Consider the following 17,394-nt stretch of genomic DNA (forward strand, 5'->3'; position numbering starts at 1 on the left):
CCTTTGACGTCTCAACAGTCTTCACTCCGGCTCCTCCATTGGCTATCCGCCATCTCTCTTTCCTGCTCCCGCCTTCGCCGCCTACCCATTGGCTTTTCCCCTTCAGTCCCGCCTCCCGGGCAACTCACACACCGCCTCTTGGTCACTTCTAGTCTCCGCAGTGGCTAGTTCAGCCCTGGCACCGCCCCTTGAAGGCGTAGTGCATATTCACAGGACTCCTCATTGGCTCGCTGCAGCCATTAGCGTCATCTCTTCCGTACGCCACAGGCGCGCGACTCCCCATTGGCTCTTCGCTGTCTCTAGCTTCCATCCCACTACCTACGCAACCCACGGATCTCCTGCTTTTCTGGTCTCTCCGTTCGCTTCCGCTGCCCCCCATCGCCTGAAACCATTCCATTTTCCCCGGCGCCCATACACCGCTCCCGCTTCCCTATTATCTGTCCTACGACTGCTCTCTTCATCCCGGACCCCGCCCCCCCATTCAGGCCTCCCCATTGATTCCCCGATCATCCCGCCTCCTACACCGCCCACTCTCGGGCATCTCCATTGGCTGCACGCTTCCCCTGCACGCGCTTCACCGCCTACGTCACGCGTGCGCGGCTCCTCATTGGCTCTCCGCTACACCTGTCTTCGTCTCGCCGCCTACGCCCCCCGTGAGTCGTACCCCCCCGCGCTGGCCTTCCCATTGGCTGCTCGCCCCTTCAGGCCCTGCCCCCGCCGGTCCCGCCGCCGGTGCCGTCGGTGCCGCCGCCGCCGCCGATATGGCGCGCACGGCCCCTGTGGAGCCCCCGCTGCGGCATCCCGCGCCCCCCTCGCCGGCCACGGGCGAGCCCCGCACCTCAGTCGAGGTAGCGGTGGCCCCGCGGCGGGTGCTGTTCGCCGATGAGGCCCTGGGGCTGCCGCTGGCGCAGCTGCGCCGCTACCGGCCGTGGGGCGGGACCGGGGCGGGCAAGATGGCGGCGGCGGCCGGGCAAGATGGCGACGGCGGCGGGGCTGACGAGGACGACGATGGCGAGGATGGGGATGAAGGGGAGGAGGAAGAGGAGGCTTGCCCCGAGCCCTCGCCGCTGTGCCCCGTCCCCGCTGGCGGGGGGTTTTACCTGGTGCCCACATTTTCGCTGCCGCCCGCGTCAGGCCGTCTGGAGCGCTTGGGGCGCGTCATGGTGGAGCTGGAGGCTCTGTTGCCGCCTCCCGGAGCGGTCCCCGGGGGTGCCGGGGTGTGGGTGCCCGGGGGGCGCCCGCCCGTGCTGCGCGGGTTGGTCCGCGTGCTGAACCGCTCCTTCGAGAAGGCGGTGCACGTGCGGGCCTCACACGACGGCTGGGCTTCCTTCTGCGACCACCCAGCGCGCTACGTCCCGCGCAGCCCGCCATGGGCAGGAACGGGAGGACCAGGAGCAGGAGATCCCATCCTGGATCTGGCCCTTGGCCTGGGCCCCGGCCAGGCGTCCGCCTCCTCGCCCGACGACGGCGGCCGCACCGACCGCTTTGCCTTCCAGCTGCCCTTTGCTGAGGGCGCGGGCGATGGGGCGCGCCTGGACTTCGTGGTGCGCTATGAGACCCCCGAGGGCACTTTCTGGGCCAACAACCACGGCCGCAACTACACAGTCCTGCTCCGGATTGCACCCGCTCCCACACCCACTGATGCCGAAGGGCTGCCCCAGCAGCAGCAGCTGCAGCAGCCGGAGCCACAGCCCGAGTGCCAGGGTCCCGTGGAGGCTGAGGCCAGGCAGCTGAAGAGCTGCATGAAGCCGATGAGGCGCAGGTAATGTCTGCCAGCGCCACCTCCGCCAACGCAGGGCTGTGTCTAGGATGGAGGACAAGCAGTCTGGCCCAGGAACCCCTCAGGCTTGCTCACCAGGACTGGGAGGAGGGCTCATTCAGTCAGTTAGTCAAAGAGTAATGGAGACCAAACGTGTGCTAGGCTGTGTTTTAATTACTGGGGTTTCATTCATGTATTGAATTCCACTGTAGAGCCCTGAACAAGACAGACATCTTCCCTGCCCTCCAGAATCATACAGGCTTTTATGAAAGACTGGAAAAAAAACAACCAGCAGGTGGATGAGCTACATAGGGATAAGGTTAGCTGCTGAGAGGAAAGGAGAATAGGAATAGTTGGGGAGGCAATAGCTGCTTAAGGCAGGGTGTTGGGGGAGGGCCTTTGAGGAAGTAAGTCCTGGATGCTGATTAGCAGAGTTAATGCTCGGGCGTGGGGGGAGAGTTTGTAGAAAAGGGAACAGGGAGGACTTTCTGAGGAAGTGCTGTTTCAACTGAGCCCTGAATGATGAAGAGGAATAGTTATGCACACATAATGGGAGCAAGGATGTTCTAAGGAGTGAGAATAGCAAGTGCAAAGGTCCTGAGGTAGGAGCAAGCCTGGTGTGAGTGAAGGGTAGTGTGTTGGAGCGGAGAGAACTGCAGTGAGAATGCTGGTGTGGACCAAGGGCCTTGCCTATGAGGCAGGGAATCTGATCTCCATTTGACAGCACAGGAAGCCAGGGTTCTAGAGGGAGAAACTGGTTGAGGAAGCGATGGCGCCTGGCTTTTCCAATTCGGCCATGTCTGACCTTGAGGCCTGTGCACTCTTTTTACTGTTTTTGCTCTTATCTGGTCTGTTAGCTTCTGTGGAGTTGAGGGGCTGAGCCCCTGCTCTCACGGGGAAGCTGTGGCTCTGGCTGAGGCAGAACTAGACGGGCCTGGCCTGGAAGCTCCTGACCTTTGTTTTTGCTATACCACCTGTGACCATTCAGGGCCTAGGAGGAGGAAGCAGTTAGCCCCGGAAGGCCCTGATAACAAGATTCTCCTAGGTTTTTCTCTCTCCAGCCATGGGTTCTTCAAGAGTAGCAGCTAGGCCCTGATTTGCTGGGGAGATCACCTCAGTCTAACGTGGGCTAAGTAGATTCTCCATGCACTTGCGGGAAGTGCAGACATTTCCCTGTTCCGGGGAGGACTGGAAACGGGAATGAGAAAGGTGCTTTTTGAATCTTGGATATGCTCGATCAGAAGCCTGTGGCTCCAGCAAGGTGTCTGCGATCCTGGCAAGGCCTCGGGCTGTGAGTGGTTCTGAAAGGTCGAGCTTGGAGCGGGTGGGCAGATGTGCCTGGGTCAGTGAGCAGGCAGACAAGTACCCATCTGCCAACCTGTGACCCCCCCACCGTAACTTGGGACTTCGTCTGAGCAGGGCAGGCAGCATGGCTTTCCTCGCAGCGCGGATTCTGACATCAGAGTGCCGGGGTTCAAATCCCACTCCTGGCAGCTGCGGGCCTTGTGACCTTGGCCGACTCATTTAACCGCACTGTGCCTCAGTACTCTCATCTGTAAAGCAGATGATAATTGCACCTGCTTCACGGTAGATGCGTCAAAGCATTCCGAACCGAGCCTGGCTCTCAGTCGTGCCGTATAGGTGTTTGTATCAATACTTACCCATAGTTCCTTGGATTCTCCTCCCAAGCTCTGCTCTGCCCACCCCCAGCTGTGTAGCCTTGCCTCAGTTTCTTCATCCCTAAGCCTCAGGCTTCTCATCGGCTAAAGGGAAATGACAGTCACTTTGTGTGCTTGGATTGGACGTAGCAAGCGTGGGGAAGGTAACCGAAGCATGGTGGTAGCTTCGAGAGATTAACCGTGGCCAGCAGTTACTGATCTCTGTGTCGAGAGCTTCAAGTGTGTTCTCTCCCGAGTCGTGCTGTGCATGCCATGTGGTGGAGGTGCTATGATGATGCCCGTTTGATGATAGAGGGGGACACCGAGGTAGAAGTGAGCCAGCTTGTTCACGTACACTCAGCCAGTGAGTGACGGGACCAGGGAGGAGGCAGTAGGGACTTTAAAAAAAAACAAACAAAAACCCAAGCAAACCCCAAACACTACTGTTCCCCTTGAAGGCCTGCTAGGATTCAGGGGAAACTTCCTGTCGCTCCTGGTATTCCCATGTTCCCAGCATGTCTCGCTTTCCTTTTCCACTTCGCGATCTGAAGTGTGAAGCTCGGTGGATTTTTACGTGTACGCCCGCGTGAAACCAGCACCCAGATCAAGGTATCAAGCTGTGGCAGGGGCCCCAGAATCACCTTCATTTCCGTCACTTTTCCCGAGTCGTCATCCCAGCTGGCTGTCGTGGGAGCCCTGTCTGTAAGACGCGACAGTTTGAGTAACAAGAGTTCGGTCATTTTAGAGTGTGAAAGGAAAGGAACAGAGAAATCAAAAGCTTGCAGGGCCAAGGTGGGTGGAGAGGGTGTTTTTCTTTTAAAATACATGCGTGGTTTTAAGGAGAAATTGAAGCAGCCCGTTCAGACAATTGTTTTGGTATCTGGCCCCAGGTCTGTGGTTCCTAACATGACTTGTGATATTATTTTAAGTGGGCAGATGGCTTTTTGATAGCTTCTTTATCTTGATCTCAGCTCTTGCAAAGGGGAGGCTGATGCTCATTGCAAGATCAGCGGTAAGATTTGCTTTGTAGGTCGGTGGCTTTCTTGGCGAGTACATTTCAACTTATTATTGTTTCAAAACCTGCATGCTGCCGGTGACATGGAGCGCTGTTGAAGAACAGCCTGCTCCCTGCCACCCAGCCCTCTTGGGCCACGGTGGAGGACCTCAGGGGGTAGCCTCAAGCCTGTGGGAGCCCTGTTGCAGAGGGCTTCCCATTCAGGAAGCGTTGGCTTGCAGGCCCACTGCGCACTGGGCGCAGCCACGTCAGGTCAGGGCACAGGGGACGTCTGTGCCAGCCATCGGGGAGGCAGCTCAGAAAGCGAAATGGCTGCATTCCTAGAGTGGCTGGACCAGGCTTTTGAAAACCCTGAGGCTTAGAGATGATCTATCAACAAGCATTTATTGAGGGCCTCCTATGTGCTGGGCACAGCACTAGGTTCAAACAGCAAAAGCTGCAGACTGGCGCTGAGCCGCCCAAGGGCTGGTGGTGGAACTGGGTGGGTGGGGCAGGTGAGGAGGGCTTGCTGTACCAGACCTGGCAGAGGCCCGGCCGAGCATTTGCATGCACAGTCTCATCGAACGAATCCTTTCAGTGTTCCCTGTTGAGATAGACGGTTTTGCTCCCTCTTTTCTGGATGAGCACACGGAGGCTCGCAGAGTCCCAAAATCCCAGGGCTGGTGTGGGGAGGAGCCCCTCAGGTTCTGCCTTGGCTTAACACCCTTGGACCGTGTCCTCTTCCTCTTAAAAATAAAGACCAGGAAAGCCTCAGCCGGCCTTCAAGCACCCCCCCCCCCCCCCCCCCGTCTGGCCTCCCAGGCTGCTGTTCTCACCTCCCGCCATCCTCTGCCTTCTGAGCATCCGTCGCCACGGTCTTTCCAAGGCGCTTTGCCCCTTCCTGCCTTAGGGCCTTTGTCCGTGCTGTTTCCCTCACCAGGAATGTTGGTCCTGGGCCCCCTAGCAGGCTCCTCATTTTGATCCTTCAGCTAAGAGGGCTTCCTCCTGGAAGCCTGTCCACCCCTACCTCCTCAGGCCCTGTTTAAACGTTTGGTACTGTTTTTATTTTGTTTTGTTTTGTTTTTAAATAGCACCAAGTAGTCAAGCTGGCAAGCCCCGTTAGAGAATGGCATATAGCAGAGCAGATGCACATTGCCACAAATCCAGGACCATTTTCCACCCTGCTTGGCAGTCCTACTGTATTATTCTGATCCACTCTTGTCTCCTCCCTGAGGTGACTCTTTCAAATGTTCTTTGCCTTCAGACTTCCTGCTTTCAGAAAAACAAGTAGAAACAAACCATAAGAATGGAACTCCCCAGCCCTTGTAGCCCCCAAGCCTGCAAACCGGGATTTCCCTCTCTTGTGTTACAGGGGAGGAGAGGGCCCTCTTTCTCCCTCAGGCCAGTCCCCCCGACTTGTGCTCCGGGTTCCATTTTTCTGCCACTGGCTCTAGAACCTGATGTCATCAGTTGCCCTTTCTCTCCTGGCAGCTTTTCACTGCCCTCCTTGCCTGAGGCTCTCTGTTGGCCTTTCTAGATGCCAGCATCTCTGCTATCTTAAAAGTCTGTCCTCTGACCCCACCTCTGTCCCCACTGCTCCTTGCCCGCACCCAGGTACCCTCCTCCCCTTCATGGCCAGCCCCTCTCTCAAGAACTGCCTAAATTTTATCTGCACTCTCTCCTGCCCCCTGCATCTGCCAGATTCCAGAGGTGGCTTTTTCGTGTTCTTCTCAAAGCGGTCAAGCAGCCCTACTTCAAACACATTCTTCCCTTGCCTTGGGACCACCCTCTGCTGCTTTTCCTCTGAACTCTCTGGCCCTTCTCTTCCCCCCCCCCCCCCCCCCCGGCTCTTTCCTTCAGCCTCACCTTTACAAACTCAGTGTCTCCACTTGGCTGATGTCCCAAAGATGCCTCACAAGGTCCCTCGTTCAAGATGATATCCATCACCTCCCCCAAAGAGCCCTGAGCAGCCTCTCCCTGACCTCTCCCTTGCTCCTTGCCCCTCTAAGCATCCTAAGCCCTCGCTGACCCGGGAGTCAAGGCCAGGGCCCCTTGTTCTAGGACCTTCTTTCTTTTTCCGAAGGCCCTGACCTGTCTGTAGTTAGGCCTTCATCAGGGGATTGTTGGCCGACCCTCTCTGCCCTGCTAGACTGTAAGCTCCGTGAGGGGTAGGGACACGGTCTGCTTTTGTTCACCGCTGTACTCCCACAGGGCCTGCTGCGGTGCTTGGCACTTAACAGGTGCTCAATAAATGTTTGTTGAAAGAATGAGTGTGAGTATCTTTTTTTTGATGTCTTCCTCCACCCGAAACTGGAAGTTTCCTAGTCGAGTTTGCTCCCCATTGTGTCTCCAGGGTGTGTCCCTGGGCTGATGCACAGTCCGGCCTCAGGGACTTTCAGGTGTGCCTGTAGCCGAATGGCTGGAGACCCAGTTTGCTCTCCAAGTTGGCAGTCTTTGGGAAAATCAGAACCACCAAAGTTGAAACAGGATGGGCCAGGGATCATCTTAGTTGGCTGGAGAGTGAGGATTTTAGTGTGCTGGTGAGCCTCTTTTACTCCACAGGAAACTGGTAGGGCATCATGGTCAAGAAAGTGGGCCTGAGGCCACATGTTATGAAAGTGGCAGAGCCGGAATCTGAGCCAGGTGGTCCCGCTCTGGTGGCCGGATTCTCAACTTCTGTGCCGGGCTGGGTGATGTGTCTTTACCAGCCGGGCGGTGCTGGGCAAGTTGCTTTCCTTTTCAGAGCCTCAGTTTCCCTCAGTGGGAATTTGGAGGGGAGGACTGGGTTAAGCACCTTGGACAGGCGATTTTTCACATAGTTCCTCAACCCGCCCAACAGCTCCCTGTGGTAGGTATGACTCTTCTACCCTCTTCACAGATGTGGAAACTGAGGCACAGAGAGGTTAAGTCACTTGCTGCAGGTCCCACAGCTGGCAGGTGGCAGAGCTGGGGTTATTCAAAACTACACGCCATGACTCTTTATTGAGATGTGAAATCAATTTACTGGGTTCCAACAACCATTAACAAAAATAGCCTAGGATAAAATCAGAGCGCATCACAACATGTAGCAAAGGTAAGTGTTGTTTCATTCAAGGAACAACCGGTTTTCAGTTTGTGTGTGTGTGTGTGGGGGGGTGGTTACACCTATATGGGGGTATGCTGGGTTATGTAAAATGTATTTCTTATGGTGGGTCACGGCCAAGTGAACCAAGTCATTGCTGTAACAGAAGCTCATGGCACCAAAAACTGCTCAGCCCCTCTGCCCTGCTGGATTGTCCAAAAGTTCCAGAGCCGACACTGACAGACTATCTGGGGAAGGCAGAGCCGTTCCCCATAGAACTTGGTGACGTTCACAGCCTCCTTCAGAGCCTGCTCTGTTTTTGGTGTTTTTAAGGCCGCACCCACGGCATCTGGAGATTCCCAGGCTAGGGGTCCCATCGGAGCTACAGCTGCCAGCCGCAGCCACAGCCACGCGGGATCCAAGCCGAGTCTGCGACCTACACCACAGCTCACGGCAACATTGGATTCTTAACCCACTGAGCGAGGCTGGGGATCAAACCCGTGTCCTCACGGATGCTAGTCAGGTTTGTTAAGCGCTGAGCCATGACGGGAACTTCCAAGGCCTGTTCTTTACAGAAAGCAGAGGGCTTGGGGTAACTGGGATTCCGAGTATCTCGGGCAAGTTTCTGAAGCCACCTGTCCCCTTGGAGAGTCAGCATTATCTTGAGGCTGACTGCACGGGAGCTGGGGTCGGCTAAGTTTCCCTTGGGTTTCAGTGCATGACCCACTTTGGGCTGGCCAGGTTCTTTGAAAACATGAGTGTTGGGGGTGCTCTCAGAGGACTTGGGCGGTGGCGGCGGTGGCGGTGGTGGCAGTGATGAGACGGCTCTGAAAGTCTGCTTTGCTCTTCTGCACAGGGGGTTGTCAGCCCTGGCTGGCTCACTTGCTCTCTGACTGTGGCGATTCACTTTTTTGGTGCTGTCTCAGCTGGCCTTGGCTGCAGCCCACGGCACCTCTTTCTGAAATCTCATTCCCCCTGGTCTCCCCAGGTGCTGTCTTGAGGTCAGAGGCCACTGAGTTTCCTGGTGGCAGGAGGACTTTTCATGCCCAGGAGACAGGCATGCAGGCCTGACCCAGCCCCCTCTAGGTTGCGCTGCCTTGAGTAGTTCTCACCAAGGATGTGTGACCCCGATGCCCCCTGGTCTGTGTGCCCCCGCCTGTGACTGCCCACTGCCCTTGAGGCGGTACCACGTGGTGGGTGTGGGGTTGGTGCCAAAAAAGCAGGTTTCTTTCTCGAAAATTAGCAAGCATGCTGGAGGTACAGTTTTGTTCTTAATCTCCTCCCTCCCCATTTTTCTAAGAACCCCTCTTCTCTGTTACTGATTAGTGAGTCAGTAGACATTTGTACTCCATTTCTTTCACTATCCTCATTTTGATTAAAGTCACAGTTGCCTCCGAATATTTACCGTGAAAGACAGTTCAAGGATATTTAGTTTTTTTTTTTTTTTCTTTGTGTTTTTTTCAGCCCACGGTTTCGAACACTGTCTTTAAAATGGAGCCCTCTTTGGAGTTCCCTGGTGGCTCAGCGGGTTAAGGATCCGGCGTTGTCCCTACTGTGGCGTGGGTCCCATCCCTGGCCTGGGGAACTTGCACATGCTACAGGCTCGGCCAAAGGGGGGAAAAAAAACGGAACCCTCTTTGGATGTTATCAGTGTGGTATGTAGTTAGTAGTTAGTGGGTTTAGACACGGTTCCTTGAGCCTCAGTTTCTGCATTTGTAAAAGAAAGCATGTTGCTTTGAAGGATAGATGTGAAGGGTCTCACACGACTTGGTGTATCAATGAGAAGGGCCCACAGTGGAGGAAGTGAACAATAGATGCTTATTGGTGCCTCCTGCTTCTGTCTCTCTTGCCTTCAGAGGTAGGGAGAGTGACCTGCGATCTTCTGCTGACTTCATGGATCTTGGGATTGGCTAGATTGCTTGACCTGATTTTTGAATGTTCCCCCTCTTCTCACCTTCCCCGGCTGTGGAAGAAGAGATGTTCTGGAGGCTGAGGGATTTGTTTTGTATTCGTTTTTCTTCTCTCTCTCTCGTCTTCCTTCGCGTGGACGGTGGAGTTCTTCTCCTACGGATTGGCTGCATCCTGAGTTCCCCCCTCTTTTCTCTCATGTACCTGCAGGACTCTGGAGTGGCTTTTGTTTTGTTGGCATTTTTTTGTTGTTGTTGTTTTGTTTTTTTATTTTTAGAGTGGCTTTTAGAAGCCTGGTTGTCATGCACATGCTTCGGACCAGATAGCAGGGAAAGGCTTGCCTAGGCCTGTCCTGGGAAGCGGGCTGCCTTTCTTTCTGTTTGTGTGTCTTCTTGAGGATGCTTGCTGTGGACGATCCTAGGGAGTTCCCTGGCAGCTCTGTGGGTTAAGGATCCAGCGTTGGTGCTGCTGAGATTCTGGTTACTGCGGTGGCACAGGTTTGATCCCTGGCCTGGGGACTTCTGCATGCTGTGGGTGCAGCCAAAAAAAAAAAAAAAAAAAACTACACTTAGGAAGATGACATTTTCTTTAAGGAAGGACTCCACCAGTAAAAGAAGTCAGCAAAAATTGTGTTGGGTCACGAATCCAAAGACCTGGATTTTCCACCCACTCAGGGACTGGTGCAGGATGAACTCAGTTTGCTCCAGATCCCCCTTTGTCATCTGTAATGTGTAGGAGTTGATGGCTGGGCTCCTGGAGTCACCCACTCCCTGCCCTGGAGTCTTCTGATTGAAATACCTCCGGGGGGGGGGGGGGCGGGAAATGTGTGAACCCTAGTCTGTGGAGAAAGACAGCCGGTCCCTTCCGGAGCTCTCAGCCTCTGGATCCATGTACATGGTTCAAGCTTCCTCCCCAAGGGGGCTGATAAGAAGCAGTTCGTGCCACCCCCTTCTGCGTCTGGTGTTCTCTCAGTTTCAGGTCTCACGCCGCCAGGGAAGCAGGGAGTGACTCTGAGGGCAAAAGGCAGGTCCAAAGGGAAGCTCGAATGAAGGTGGAGGCAGGGGTCTTGTCCATTACCGCTGCCTCCTTCTATGAACTCTGGCAAGGCTTGGCAATGGGGCTGCGGGATGACCCCCCCGCACCCACCCCCATAGCCTCCCTCCTCCAAGAAGCCGCAGTTTGTTGGTTGAGGACACAGACTCGGGAACCGAAAGGCCTAGGTTTCACTCTTCGCTGCATGACCTCAAGCTACTGACTCGGCTTCCGTTTCACTATCTGTAGGATGAGGATAATTACCCTGCCTACTTGAGAAGAGCCAGAGCACCACTCTCGGGGGGTTCTCGCGAGGATGAAGTGAATCTCTGTGAAGCTCTGCCGTGAAACGGCACAGTAAGCACTACATATGCAGGTCAGCTAGTGGTCTGTTTCTGTAGGTCATGGTGATGGTAGCTGATGATGTGGGGTTTTTTTGTTTTTGTTTTTTTATTTTATTTTATTATTTTTGCCATTTCTTGGGCTGCTCCCGAGGCATATGGAGGTTCCCAGGCTAGGGGTCGAATCGGAGCTGCAGCTGCCGGCCTCCACCACAGCCACAGAAACGCAGGATCCGAGCCGCATCTGCAACCTACACCACAGCTCATGGCAAGGCTGGATCCCTAACCCACTGAGCAAGGGCAGGGACTGAACCCGCAACCTCATGGTTCCTAGTCGGATTCGTTAACCACTGCGCCACAACGGGAACTCCTGATGATGTGTTTTCCAAAACAGCGCAGCTGCTTCCAGAAAGGTCCACATCCTCTTGTTCCTTCTCAGGAAGAAGGAGGTCCAGGCTCTTGCCTCAGGGCTTCTCAGGTCCCCACACACCATTTTTAGCTAGTGGTTCCCAGGATCCTCGTGACCTCCCCTGCTGGCAGGGACTGGCTGAAATACCCTTGGTTTCTGCCACTCAGACCTTGGGGTCTGACTTGCCTGGTGAAGGAGGGAAAAGACCACCAAATACCTATGGTCGATGCAGCCCCTGCTCTGAGCCGGGTCCTGGGGTCTGGCTTGAGGTCCCCATTTCCCTTGGCTGCCCTGTGCTTGGTGTACACATCCCAGCTCCCCTATGCTCCGTTTTAAGGTGAGGAGGGTGAGGCCCACGGAGGTTAAGTGGCCTGCCAGGCTGATATGGTGACAGGGGGAGGAATTGGCCGAGGGACCTAGGCCTCTGTGACCTCAGGTTACTGCCTTTCTTGCTTACCTCCTTCCCGAGCTCTGGTTGCTTCCTCCCCCTGCCCCCTTTTTTTTTGTCTTTTTAGAGCCACATATGGAGGTTCCCTTGGCACATGGAGGTTCCCAGCCTGGGGGTCTCATCAGAGCTACAGCCGCCAGCATTCACCACCACAGCCACAGCCTGGCAGGATCCCAGCTGCATCTGCGACCTACACCACAGCTCCCGGCAATGCCGGATCCTTCACCCACTGAGCGAGAGGCCAGAGATTGAACCTGCGTCCTCACGGATGCTAGTCAGATTCGTTTCCACTGCGCCATGACGGGAACTCTCCTTCCTCCCCTTTGATGCTCCCTGTGTCCCTCCCTTGCCCTTGCCTGGAAAAGATGCTTTCCTCCCCGGCCAGAAATGTACCCTAAAGACATGATCTGAAAAGATCATTAAGGCCATGCCCAGCGATGTCTGCTGACGTCCGCTGTGCGAGCGCAAGCCGAAGGAAACAAACCTAGCTGCCCAGTAGGAGGGGAAGGGCTGTGTACACTCTGGGGAGCCCACGTGATCGGAGCAGTGCGCAGGCATTTTGGAGGTTCGCTAAAGTACATAATGAGTCGTCGTCGTCTTACTGTTAAACGGCCAAAGCCAGCTGCAAAATTACGCCTGCAGCATCTAAACGATTCATAGAATGTGTGGAATGAAAATTTCCAAAATGGTAATGGTGGTTGCCTCTGGCTGGTGCGTGACTTTTCTCCCGCTTCTTTATGCTTTCCCGTATTCTTGTCCGTTTTCTATGATGAGTACGTAGGATTAGAGGGTAGGAAGAGGCAGCAAGGCCGCAGAAGAGAAAAACAGCAGCTGTCAGGTGAGGGTGGGCCCACAGTGAGGCTCAGAAGGTGCCGGTAGGTGGTAGAACCGGCCTTGCAGAGCATCAGATCCACGCATTCTCTCCTCCACCCCACAGGCCTCACGAGGAAGAGCTGAGGATGAAGAGTGCGGAAGATAATGCCCCTGCTGTGGGTAAGCAACTGGCAGGCTGTGGGAGCTTTAGCTTTTCCGTCCCCATTTCTTTCTTCCTCCCCTTTTCTTTCCACCCCAAATTAAGAGGCGCCCTCTGCCTTAGGCTCTGTCCCGGAAAGCCTCAAGGGCAAATCTGCCAATTGGCTAGGAGAGTCTGTTTCCTTAACCCACCCAGACCTGTTTCTACACCTGCCTCGCCCCAATGGTGTCCTCTTCTTTCCAGCAGAGCGTCCCGATGTCCAGGAGTCACTGGGTCCCCTGGTGGCGCCCACACCTCTCCGTCCGTGGCCCCAAATGACACTCCAGGTAAGCAGGCCCTGGCAGCCTCGGAATGGACAGCCCGATGGGAGGCCGGGGGGTGAGGGCTGACTTGCTCTGGGTCTACCCTAGGTTGGAGGGAGGGGCCCCAAATCAGAGCCTGGTGGCAGAGGGGTAGAATGCAGTTATTCCACCCACCCTCTCCACCCTCACCCCCCACCCCAGGCGTATAGAAATGTCATCTGTTAGTTTAGCAAATCTTTTTTTGTTGTTGTTTTTTTGCCATTTCTTGGGCGGCTCCTGAGGCATATGGAGGTTCCCAGGCTAGGGGTCGAATTGGAGCTGTAGCCACCGGCCTACGCCAGAGCCACAGCAACGCGGGATCCAAGCCGTGCCTGCAACCTACACCACAGCTCATGGCAACACCGGATCCTTAACCCACTGAGCAAGGCCAGGGATTGAACCTGCAATCTCATGGTTCTTAGTCGAATTCGTTAACCACTGCGCCACGACGGGAACTCCAAGTTTGGCAAATCTTTCTTGAGTGCCTGCTCTTTGCCAAGCACTGTTAGGGACACCAGTAATACAGTCATGACCAAAACACACTATCTTCATGGGACTGACTTACGTTTTAGTGGCGTGAGATGTAAGTAGTTAAAATAGATCGTGTTTTGGGTGATGATGCATGCTAAGAAAAAAAATAAAGGGCTAGGGAGAGGGAGTGGGGGGGTGCGAGTGGGGGGGTGCGGGTGTTGGGGGGAGAGGGGAGCATTTGCAACTTCAGATCGGGTGGCCAGGGAAGGCCTGAGTGGTCAGTGAGCTTTGAGCAAACATTGAGGAAGGTACAGTAGCGAAGCACCTGGATAACTAGGGGGAGAACATCTCAGGCAAGTGCACAGTCCCCGAGGTGGGGCCGTGGCTAATGTGTGTGGGGGACAGGGAGGAGCAGGGCGAGTGAGGGTGGGCTGAAGGAGGTGAGGTGGGGGCGGCGGGGCAGCCTGTGCGGGGCCTCCTGGGCCATGGAGAGGACTCTGGCTTTTACTCTGAGTGACAGGGGGGTGGCAGGGGGGTCGTGAGCAGAGGCAGGCCATCGTCTGACTTGGGACTTAACAGGCTCCCTCTGGCTGCCTCGAGAAAGAGACTGCAGGGTTGAGGGCGGAAGCTGGGGGACCCTGAGGAGGAAGCTACTGCAGTGGTCCAGGCGAGCGAAGCCAGGGCTGGCAGGGGAGATAGAGTCTAGAGATGTGTGTGTGTGTGTGTGTGTGTGTGTGTGTGTGTGTGTGTGTGTGTACTTTCCCTCCCCTAAACCTGGGAACAGTCATTTATTTCAGGAGTCCTGATTCCTTCTAGTGGAGAATAGTATTTGGAAACCCAGATCTGGGTGCTAGGTGTGCTTGTTGCTATCAGATTGGTCGTCGTTTCTGGGCCTTGTCAAGAGAGCTAGGAAATAAATGTTTTTAAAAGAGAAAATATGTGAATTCCTATTGATAGTCTGGATATGTTTTGGAGATCAACCAACAGTATTTACTCAGAGTCATTCACCAAATATTGGTGCCCACTGAATTCCTCGACTTTATGACCTGTAGGAAGCCCTCTCTTATTGTTTTTTGTTTTTTTGTTTTTGTTTTTTGTTTTTTTGTCTTTTTAGGGCCGCACCCGCGGCACATGGAGGTTCCCAGGCTAGGGGTCGAATCGGAGCTATAGCTGCGGGCCTACACCACAGCCATAGCAATGCCAGATCTGAGTCGCATCTGTGACCTACACCACAGCTCATGGCAACACTGGATTGTTAACCCACTGATCGAGGCCAGGGATCGAACCCGCAACCTCATGGTTCCTAGTCGGATTCGTTAACCACTGCGCCACGACGGGAACTCCCCCCACCCCCATTGTTTTTATTTTTTTTAATTTTCTTTCAATTTTTATTGTTTTGGCTGCCCTCGGGCATGTGGAGTTCCTGGGCCAGGAATCAGATCTGAGCCGCAGCTGCAGCAATGCCGGATCCTTAACCCACTGTGCGGGGCCAGGGGTCCAACCTGTGTTCCATCGCTCCGCAGACACCCCTGATCCCAGTGCACCACCATGGGAACTCCGGGAAGCCCCCTTTGATTCCAGCTAATTTTGTTATTTTCGTACAGACATCATCTTGGGAGTGAAGAGAATGCCAGACCGCCCTTTAAGGAGTTTTCACCTGGGGGGCTGGGTGTGGGCCGCCCCCAGTTCTCACCGTCTGTCCCCAATTCTCACGCTCTCTGCTTGTCCCATCCCCTCTTCTGCTTCATTCATTCCCTTCCCTTTCTCCCTCCCACTGCCCCCCCACACCCCCCCCCCCTGGCTCCAGGTTTCTGAAGTTACAGTGACTGGCAAACCCCCCGAGGAAGGCGATGCCCGCAGAAGCAGTCCGCCTGTGGCTTTCACAGAGGCCCCCCCGGCACCGGCCATCAGGATTCCCCTCTCATCCTCTCTCTGTGGCCTGGGAGGCTCTCCCAGGGACCAGGCCTCGGGGCCCGATGCAAGTGAGGGGGCTGCCGGGCCACTCCTGGAACCCAGCCAGCGAAAGGTGGAGGCCACGTGGGAAGTATCGAGCGAGAATGGCCGGGGCCGAAAGGACCCCATGGTGGGAGCTGTTGTGGATGAGCCCCCCGGGGGTCTGGAGGTTGTGAGCGGGTTGGAGGAGCCGCTTGGCGAGGACACCATTGACCAGGAGCTGGAGCAGCTCTACCTATCCCACCTGAGCCGCCTGCGCGCCGCCGTGGCCGCTGGTGGGGCGGGAGGTGACGGGGAGGGCCCCACAGATGGGGGATTGTCCCCCAGCCATCCCCTGGGCATGCTCACAGACCGTGACCTGATCTTGAAGTGGCCTGGCCCCGAGCGGGCCCTGAACAGTGCCCTGGCTGAGGAGATTACACTGCACTACGCCCGGCTGGGGCGTGGCGTGGAGCTCATCAAAGACACTGAGGACCCCGATGAGGAGGGGGAGGGGGAAGAGGGGCTCTCCATCATACCCTCCAGCCCAGAAGGGGACACCCCCAAGGAATCGCCTCCGGAAATCGTCTCTGGGGCCCGTTCTGTGGTAGCCGGTATAGGAGATGTGTGGCTCCCGTGGGCAGAGGGCTCGGGGTGTGCCAGCCCTGGCGTTCTGGGGGTAGAGGGTCAGTTCACTGGGGCGCCAGAGGAGGGGACAGGCAAGGACTCTGGCTCTTCGCGTGTGAGTAGGGTGACAGTTGGGGTGACTAGGACCCCAGGAGGGATGGAGCTTACCACTGAGTTGGCCGACAGCTCGGCTCCTGTATCTGGCAAGGAGCCAGCCTCTCCAGTCCTACAGGGGCCACATCTCCCCCTTCCTGGTCCCTTGGGGGCCGAAGTCCGTCCTGCCAGCCTGGCGGGGCCCCAGGTGAGCTCCGGGGATGCAGAGGGCTCAGGCCCAAGCCTTGAGCCCCCCAAGAGGTCTCCTGCCCTAGCAGCCCCCGCAGAGAGTGTGTGCATATTGCCTCCCCAGCTCCGGGGGCCTTTGACCCAGACGCTGGGGGTCCTGGCTGGGCTGGTGGTGGTCCCTGTGGCTCTGAACAGTGGTATGTCCCTCCTGGTGCTTGCGCTGTGCCTCTCTCTGGCCTGGTTCTCGTAGGAGCAGCTTGTGAGACCAGCAATAACAGGCTTCTCCCTCTCTGGGGTCTGGGGAGGGGCAGCCCCTGCACCCCCACCCCCACCCCGCCCAGAGGGTTCAGATAGGATGTGTGTACAGCGAAGGGTCCTTTGCTTCTGAGACTGCTTGACCGGAGAGAGGCCTTCCTGTCCCTGAGCTCTCGTCGGCCCGGGGCTCCCTGCCGAGATACCAGGGGAGAGAGACAAGGCACGAGCGGATGGTGCAAGTGAGAACTTTCCGAATGGAACTGGGCATGTCCTCCCTTCCCACCCCCGCCCCCCAAGCCTGTATTTATTTTTGTATAATTCTCTGGATGAGGGAGAGTGGTCATGAGCTGGTCTTGGGGCACAATTACCCAGAGATATATTTATTAACAGCCAACCTGTGCAACCTGCTGGAGCTTTATTTTTAATTTAATTTATATAGAGTACCTATTATTATATGCCACAATAGAGCTCTATGACAAACCACGTGTCTTGCTGTGTAATGCTCTCCTGCTTGGGCCCGAAAGTGCAGGGTGGTCACGTTCCATGGGAGGACCACGGTGGGGGATAGGGGGTGGGGTGGGATGTGGCTGCCACTTTGGGGATGTCTTTGAGGATCTGTGTCACCTCGCCTTAGGGTCACCACGTCTAATGCATATGGTCTGGTGGCCTTGGCCGGGGAGGGCAGGCCGCTGGTCCTTTCCACATTCTGCCGGGGAGGGAGGAAGAATGGTGGCCACCTGAGTGTTTGGTGTCACACGGCCGCAGTGGTGGATGTGGGCAGCTGGGGATGAGGGGATACTGTTTGTGAATCAGCCACATGAGTTTGAGGTTACGAAAAACAACCCCCAACCACCCCAGCCTTTGACACTAGCGGGAAGAGCCCTCTGCCCTCAAGTTTGGGAA

At 55.8% G+C, this 17,394-nt stretch overlaps 1 protein-coding gene across 2 annotated transcripts; it reads left to right on the forward strand.

Moving 5' to 3' along the window:
• The first annotated feature begins 712 nt into the window (after positions 1-712).
• PPP1R3F (protein phosphatase 1 regulatory subunit 3F) lies at positions 713-16,974 on the forward strand. Of its 2 annotated transcripts, none has more exons than XM_047764973.1 (4): positions 713-1,762; positions 12,548-12,603; positions 12,827-12,909; positions 15,203-16,974. In XM_047764973.1, the coding sequence occupies exons 1-4, from the start codon at positions 762-764 to the stop codon at positions 16,484-16,486; spliced, it is 2,424 nt and encodes an 807-aa protein (XP_047620929.1). In that variant the 5' UTR covers positions 713-761; the 3' UTR covers positions 16,487-16,974. The 2 variants fall into 2 exon arrangements, with proteins under 2 accessions (XP_047620929.1, XP_047620930.1); XM_047764974.1 differs by having other exon boundaries at positions 12,830-12,909.
• Positions 16,975-17,394: the final 420 nt, after the last annotated feature.

This window comes from Phacochoerus africanus, chromosome X, assembly GCF_016906955.1.
Source record: "Phacochoerus africanus isolate WHEZ1 chromosome X, ROS_Pafr_v1, whole genome shotgun sequence".
Taxonomy (NCBI): Eukaryota; Metazoa; Chordata; class Mammalia; order Artiodactyla; family Suidae; genus Phacochoerus; species Phacochoerus africanus.